We start from the raw sequence: 8,292 nt of genomic DNA on the forward strand, positions 1-8,292 counted from the left end.
AGTCTTTGTCGATTTTTTTAAACTCTTTTGGGTCTCCTCTTAGTGTAGGCTAACACTAAAGTAGGAGTACGAGTAAATTAGACTAAATTTTGCCATTTGATTAAAAAAAAATGAAGGGACATTGCCCACAATTTTCAACAAACAAATTTATAGCCACCAACATGCTGATTTTTCTGCTTATAATAGAGGGCCATTTAGGAAAACAGTGATTGTCAAAATGAAAGGCTAAAATAAATCAAAAGTGCTTTGGGGACAATGAATCAAACATGTTTGGGGACAATTACAAATCACATTGCACTTTGTTTGGGATGGGGCTCCCCGGGGGGGGGGGGGGGGGGGCCCGAACTAGGGACTTTACAATATTACAAAACTTGAACATGTCATGAGTCATTCCACAAGGAACATTTATCCAGAAACTTCATATTTGGTATTCCACACTTTCGTTGTGCATGGAAAACCAGAGGTGGAATGCTTTGCTCATGGTAGAAAAAATTATTTGGATCGACTTCACCTTTAATGACTGCCAACCTCTTAAAATTATCTTTGAAATACCTTGATCCCCATGCCTTAGCTTTTGAAAAAGTAACAGTGCCAGAAACACCATTTACACCTAAATCAAGATCTCTACCATTCCAAATAGCACCTCTTGGCCCTTTAGACACATAAGGAGTCATGAACCCATATAATGCTCTTATCCAATTGATGTTCCTTTCTGAAGATTCACCATTCTCATCGTTCATCCATAACACCATGTAGAGGATTTCAAATATCACATCTTTCCTATGCGGATATGGAGTTTCTGATACTGGTATCTCGCTCATTCTTCCACCATAAGGCTGCAATTCTAGGTGGATAAAAGGAGAATTTGCATCCGAACACCTTTTCCAGAGCTCTTCTAATGCCTCATAAGGTATAGGCTTGTAAACCAAGTCTGACTTGCCTTTGAAGTAACTAAGACGTCGCGGGCCTATTCTGTTTTTTAGGGCGTCTGCAGTTTCCCCACTTTGATACTCCGCGAAATGGAGAACAGATTCAATCCAACTCATCTCAATGCAATCTTCTTTTCTCAGGCGAATTTTGGGGAAGCTCTCCTCCATCATTTTCAGGAGCTGATCAGCTCTACCGAGGAACAATGAACTGAATGTTGCTTCAATTCCTTCCCTCCCAATGCTTGGTGATATTGTGATTCTAAAGAGTAAATCTTCACTTAGCTTGTGTGCTTCAAATTGCCATTTGTAAATTAGACTTATGGCTCCTTCTTCCAAGGTCTTAGTTAATTTGAAAACGGTAACTATAGGTGGAACATGGACAAGCTTGATTTTCCAAGCAACTATAACTCCAAAACTTGCTCCGCCACCTCCTCTTATGGCCCAAAAAAGATCAGTTCCCATCGATTTCCTGTCTAGAACTCTACCATTAATATCAACTATTCGTGCATCAATGACATTATCAGCAGCTAGCCCATACTTTCTGATCAAATTACCTACTCCGCCACCACTAAAGTGTCCTCCAATACCAACAGTTGGACAAAGGCCTGCTGGAAAGCCATGAATACGACTTTTCTCTGCAATCCAGTAATACAATTCGCCTATGGTTGCACCAGACTCAACCCAAGCAGTGTTTGCTTCAATGTCAATGCTAACAGACCTCAGGCTTTTGAGGTCGAGCACAACAAATGGAACTTCAGATCTGTATGACGTGCCTTCGTAGTCATGCCCACCACTTCGGATTCTGATCTGCAATGCACTTTGTTTGCAACACTTTACGGTGGTTTGAACATGAGAATAATCTAGAGGAGTGATTATGGCCAGCGGTTTTGGGGTAGTAGGTGTCAAGAACCTACGATTATGAATGGTAGAATCCAATATAGACTTATAGGAAGAATTCTTGGGAACATACATGACATTGAGAATGGAAACATTTGAAGGAGATACCTTGTGAGAAAGGCAATGGATGAAACTTTGAGGAATCAAACTTGAACATGAACTTAAAATCAGATGAAAAAGAATGGAAATCACTAACAAAGTCTTAGAGATTTCTGTCAACATATCTATGGATTTCTTGGACTGCGTTTGCCATCCACAGTCCATGAGTAGTTTTCAGACTGGCCTCAACCATTGAAGGCAATGTTGCTATCTGCCTCTGCCAAATAATAGTTGCAGTTAGGTAGTCGCAGCCTGCTGCGCGGTATTAATCTCATTATCAATATTAAATTGGTTATGATTGCAAAAAAAAAAAAAAATTGTTAAACTGATTATTTATTACGATGTAATCGTTGCAAGATATTTTGTCAAACTGAAAATTAACTACTTAGGACAACGAAGAAGTATATGTGTTTAGCAACTGTGCTACAGTCTTCACTTGATCGTTCCAATTTATCGAATGAAGCAAGCAGAACAGTTTATGGTTTTCCCTCATATAAATATGAACTATGCTACAATATCCTTTTGCTCAAGCCTAAGAACTTAAAAAATAAAAAAAAGCAAATATCTGAAAATTTTTTAATCATAATTTCATACTCGAATCACTTCACAATATGGTTTGTGTGACGATTAATTTTAATGGTAAACTTATCAAAAATAGAATATAAACAGTTATAAGGTACTGTAAAAGAGTCAAAATACTTTAGTCAAACAGATGCTGCCGAGACAGAGTGTATAGCATGTTATTCAGTCAAGGTTTAGCGTTTATAATAGCGATAATTTCAGAAAACCTTCGAAGAGGTTTCAGACTATTTTACTTGACTCCCCTGAATTTTAAATATTACACTTATTTCCTCAATTTTGAGTTTTAATGTAACAGTGTCAGCCCAAGTGCATAAAAAATCCATATAAAATGCTATAAAGTATTTTTATCACCCTTCATGGCTTATAAATAAGGATAGAACAAAATTAACTAAAATAAGTTCAAAATTCATTTCAAAGTGAATGATGTTTATCTAAAAAAAAATTATTTGTGACAGGTTAGAAAGAGTCATAAATGTTTTAACAAAACATTGTGAGAATTAATATCTAAACTTTGACTTTTGAGAATCCTTAGGGTCAAAAGAACTTGAAATTGCAAATTCATCTTTAAAAAATGGCTATAAATTGTAAAAGAAAATGAAGTGACATATCACCCATTAGCAGTAATGAAGTATGCCACATAATCACAGCTAGGAACATCTAAAAATGAAAATCTTAATTTGGCGAGTATAATTTGTTATTTTTCTTAAGTATTTCTAAACATGAAATTTTTAGGTTTGTACTTCTCTGGATGGCTTTATTATGATTTACCTCACAATTTTACCCTATAACATTTTATAAGATCAAGTTAAATCCTTTTTGTTGCATTTTTCTAGTCCTGTTCTAAGTTTATTATATCGGTATGCAAGGTAATTTGGGAAAGAAAATACTCTTCAACCTTTCATATGACTTTTTTAAGGTATATGGATTGATTTTGCTACATTGATATTCAAAAACCATAGAGGAGCCAACTGAAATTGTCAGAAAGTTTAAGAGAAGTTTATGAAATTATCCATTAATGATAGGTAGAATCAATATTTTGTTTCTGACGATTAAGGGCTGGTGCAGCTGTGAATAATCATTATATTTAGGGTAAAACACACATAATCCCCATGTGGTTTGGGGTATGGTCATCAAACTCCATCATTGTTTAAAAATTTCATTATAGTTTGGACTAAGTTGAAAAAATGGGCAGAAGCCATGTGATTTGACTGGAAAAAAATGTAAAATTTCTATATTAACCCTGTTTTCAAATTATTCTAAAAGTTAGTTTAGGATTTAATTAAGATTTCAAACCTTTCTTGCTTCATTTAAGACAAAATTAAAATTCAAGGGCTCATTTGAAAAATCTAAAAGTTTATCATCTTCTCCAACCATGATGTTCAAAAACCCTTCCGTAGTAGTGGTTGGGGCAAAAGCCGCCCACCAGCCGATTTCACCGCCAGTGTCTCAATTCAACCAAAAAAAAAAAAAAAAATTTACACCATCAGCACCAATTTTCACATAGATCAAGATTTTCACATCAGATTTGACCAAAGATGAGTTAAAAAATAGCGAAATAGGCACGAACAATGATGAGCTTAATCATTACATTCAATCCAAATGCAAGAAAAACCAACAAAATGATGAATAACAATCATCCTTTGGATCAGGAAAATCGATATAGAGTACTGATTGCACACAAAAAGCAACAGATTTCAATTAATCAAAAGCAAAACACAATACCAGTCTTAGTTTATATCCGAACTCCATCCCGGTTCCTTTGGATCCAATTTCTGTCCGGCCTTAACACAAGTTAGTGACAGTAATCAATAATGAAAGGCACTAAAATGGAATGGGTTGAGGGTTGTTCAGTAAGATTTTGAAAACAACTCCGTGGAGAAAGCTCCTGTAGAGAGGAACCCCAAGTTTGAAATTTTTTTTTCCAATAACGCTGCTGCCATGGAGATGGAGTGGTGGTGGAGATGGAGTGGTGGTGGGGTTTGGAGGGTAGTGGAGAGTCGAGGTGGGATGAACGGTGACTTAGGGCGGTGGCGGGGAGTGGTTGCTTCAAGCGACCCCTATTCAGGGAGTGTACAAGGAATAATAAAAAATAGTATAAAGAGATAAAAAAAGAAAAAAAAATGAAACAAGGGAAACAGGGAAAAAATGAAGAGACTAAAAAAGGAAAAGGAAAAAGAGAAATGCAAATTATCAAATTACCCTCGATGTTACTAGTAACACACTACATTTGTGTATTTGGCGGGTGTACGCCAAATTCTATTTTTTTTTAGTAATAAAAGATTGCATAAATAAAATTTTAAAGCCGTACATCACATATTTGTTTGGGGAACTGCCTCTTAAATCATCACACAAAATAGTTCCTAACTGAGGAGGACAGTTATGATAGAGTGAAAAGGTTGACAAAAGATTTCCACCCTTCTTTGCAAGAAAATTAGCTCCTCAGTTTGCTTCCTTATAGATGTACTGGACTTTAATTTGCTGGAACGAGCCTATCAGTGTCATGCAATCATGCAAAATGGGGGTTTAGATCATGAAATAATGAGTTAGTATCGAACAACATAGCAAGGATGATTTCACAATCTAATTCTACAACTAAGGCCCTGTTTGGAACCTCAAGTTTTTTACTAAGTTTGTATTGTATGATATTAGTTTTTTAACAACTTTTGCTACAAGAATCCCAAAAAACTTATCAAACTTTTTAACCTACACACTTCAAATCTATTACACAAAAAATTTCCCTTCAACTTTTCTTCTTTTTTCCTCCCTCACCCAACCCACCACGTCACCAGTCGCCAGCCACTTGTAGACATCAAATTTTTGATTTTTTTTAACTTTATTTGTTTAATTAATTTAATAGGTTTATTTGTTTCAATTCTAGGATTTTTATTTTATTTTATTTTTTTTGGTTTATTTTTTTTTTATTTTATTTTGTCTTCATGCTAAATTTCAGATAAACAAAAGAAAAAAGGAAAAACAGAAAAAGGAAAAAAAGAGTGAAAATGACAAGTGGGAGGCATGCATTTGGACAAGTGTCTCTTTTGGATTTTGGACAACTAAGCACCTAAGGGGTAAGGTGTTAGAGACACTTGGGGAGGTTTGAGAATTTTTGGAAGGAAAGAAAATAAAGGAAAAAGGAAAGGTGGCGTCTAAGGGCGGCTAAGAAAAAACCAGAGGGAGGAGCAAGGGAAAACTGGAACAAGGAAAAAAAAGGTTATGCGTCTGGGGTTTAAAAAAGGCTACGAGAGCTGGTGGTGGGGCTTCGTCGGGGAGACCGAGGGAGTTAGAAGAAAAAAGGGCTTGGAAAATCTGAAGAGGCTAAGGAGAGAGGAGCTTCGGTCTGAGGGCAAGAAGAGGAAAAAGAAACAGAGAAAAGAAAGAAACAGAGGAGGGTGCGGCGGATAGAGCAAGGAGGAAAAAAAGAAACCAAACGGGATTGAAAGAAAGGGGAGAGAGCTTAGGAGCTCGGCGGAAAGAAAAGAAAGCAAGAGAAAGCTGCGGGGGAAAGGGTTTCGTTGATCAAAAGAAAAAAGGGAGAGTTTGGACGGCTAGGGAAAGCAAGGGGTTGGCGGCTGGGTTAGGTAGAAAGGCTTCGAGAGGAAAAAGGGTAACAACGGAGAGATTAGAAAGGGTTGGCGGCTGGAGTTTGAGGAGCTAAGAAAATGTAAGTGACGGCTGGAATGAAAAGGGGGGAGTGACGGCTGAGGGTTGAGAGAATAGAATGAACCGCGGCTGAGGAAACTAAGAAAACTAGAGAGAGCAGAGGGAGGTGAGAAATTTTCAAATTTGTGATGAATTTTAAAAAAATTCTACAAAAGGGGTGATTTCGACAAGGGATTCAGGTGGAAGGTACCTCTCGAGTCGTCTCAGAAACATAAATTGAATACGTGAAGTGCTACGATTTAATTATCTACCCAGGTGACGGGGTGTCGTTACAAGAAGGTATTGATTTGAACTTGGGCAAAGTAATTGAAAATTAGCTTTTGTGAGCTTCTGCCTCCTACTCAAGTGTGTTTATTATAAATTGTGAATTTCTTGAACGTTATAGTTTTCACTATTGTACAAGTGCTATTGCTATTGAATTACTTGTTTTGCATATTTTCTTGGCCTCACGAGCATCCGCTTATCCCGTTAGATTTATTTTCCTTAACTGGAGCGGATATGAGAGGATTTATAGAGAAATTTACTTGGTGGTTCATTTGATTAGAGTTTTGAATGTATTTGTTTAAACAACTTTTGAAAGTTGTATATTTTGGAAAAAGTAATTGTAAGTTTGAAATTGTGATGTAAGATTGAATATTTACGTATGGAAATGATTTCATACTTTTATTCCGATTTTCATTGTTAGTATTAGACTTTAAGTTTGAATTGAAATTGTCTCGAGTCCTGACGAGAGTTAGACGGCATTCCGCGGATACCCTTGGATTCGCCCTTGGGAGAAGTGGGGGCGTCACAGTTGGTATCAGAGCTTAGGTTTCAGATCTTTATAGTGTATCCTAGGCTAAAAGTTTAGGATGCCAGACTGTGGGACTGATTTGAAAGTTAAGCAACTACTTGTGGGGGATAAAAATCAAAGCAGCTTCGTGTGGTCTCTGCGTGGAGTGAGCTTTGGCCAAGTGGTGATATGGTCCCAATTATGTGAATGTCTATAAAGGGCTAAGTGCTCTTCTTGTGCGTAAGTTGTGAACTACGAAAGTGGTAAGCGTAAAATTGTTATCATGCTACTTTAGGTAGATAGATATGTACGTCAGGTAGAAATTTTAAACTTTATTGATTTGCACTTGGGAACGTACGGCCTGAGTTGCAAATTCTCTTAGTTTTGGATTCTTGTACTTGAGTACTAAATACTTTTCCTGAGGAAATACTTCTGACTTCGAAAGGGATATAGTCCCATGTATTATAATGTGAATAGAAATCATAAGTGGCTTTTGAGATAAGTTCTGATGGCAAAGGTCAGAGCACGGTGGATTCTTGTATTGGACTTAAGATCTCCATTATGGGAAATAAGAACGGACTAATGTTTTGCGAGAACAAGTGCAAGAGGTCAACGGACGTCTAGTTCGTGTAGTAAAAGAATTGAGACATCCGATGAAAAATATTTTAACCGAGTGTGGGACAATATTGATCAGAGAGAAGTGGAATGTAGTTGAGCTTGAAATGAAACACTTTTGCATTTCTTTTGGGTTGACTCATTACCCTATCTTATATAAGGATTTTCATCTTGAATTTAGTAAGGAAGCTCGTATTCGTTGGAAGTTCTAGACTAAGAATTTAGAAAGTGGCTTAGAATTTTGGATGGAATTTGAAATTTATAATTATTTTAACGATGTAGCTTGGTATTGTGGATTCTTCTAGTTTTACCCTAACTAAGTTTATGATTTTTCTCCTTATGATCCTGCCTCTGATAGTAAGGATGGTGCACGCCGTGAGGTCTTTTGTAATTTGCCTGCATGTACTTTTGTTTTTGTGGCGCTTAGTTGTCTATGTCCTATATTTGATATACTTGACTTGTTTGTGATCTCTTGACTTGTACTATGACCTTTGATATAGTCAAACAATCATGCTTTAATTCTAAATGTATTTGTAACTTGTATATACATCTTGAACCCGCATGAGAATCGAAAATGAGGCAGAGCTTAAGTTCGAATCTTTTTTTAGGACTAAGAATAAAAATTTGTTGTGAATTGGAGAGTAAAATGACTGAGATTTATGCAACATTAGAATTAACTCTCGAATTAGAGGTGAAGAGTGATAAAAGTATTGGATCGAAGTTTATGCATATATGAAC

At 36.5% G+C, this 8,292-nt stretch overlaps 1 protein-coding gene across 2 annotated transcripts; it reads right to left on the reverse strand.

Annotated features, from left to right (window-relative positions):
• Window positions 1–330: 330 nt before the first annotated feature.
• LOC113698481 (O-acetylstemmadenine oxidase) lies at window positions 331–4,645 on the reverse strand. 2 transcript variants are annotated; one of them, XM_027218310.2, is made up of 2 exons: window positions 4,230–4,645; window positions 331–2,142 (listed from the first exon to the last, which is right to left on the reverse strand). In XM_027218310.2, the coding sequence occupies exon 2, from the start codon at window positions 2,088–2,090 to the stop codon at window positions 381–383; it is 1,710 nt and encodes a 569-aa protein (XP_027074111.2). In that variant the 5' UTR covers window positions 2,091–2,142; window positions 4,230–4,645; the 3' UTR covers window positions 331–380. The 2 variants fall into 2 exon arrangements, with proteins under 2 accessions (XP_027074111.2, XP_027074112.2); XM_027218311.2 differs by having other exon boundaries at window positions 331–2,180.
• Between the last annotated feature and the right edge of the window lie 3,647 nt (window positions 4,646–8,292).

This window comes from Coffea arabica, chromosome 7c (assembly GCF_036785885.1).
Source record: "Coffea arabica cultivar ET-39 chromosome 7c, Coffea Arabica ET-39 HiFi, whole genome shotgun sequence".
NCBI classification, from domain to species: Eukaryota; Viridiplantae; Streptophyta; class Magnoliopsida; order Gentianales; family Rubiaceae; genus Coffea; species Coffea arabica.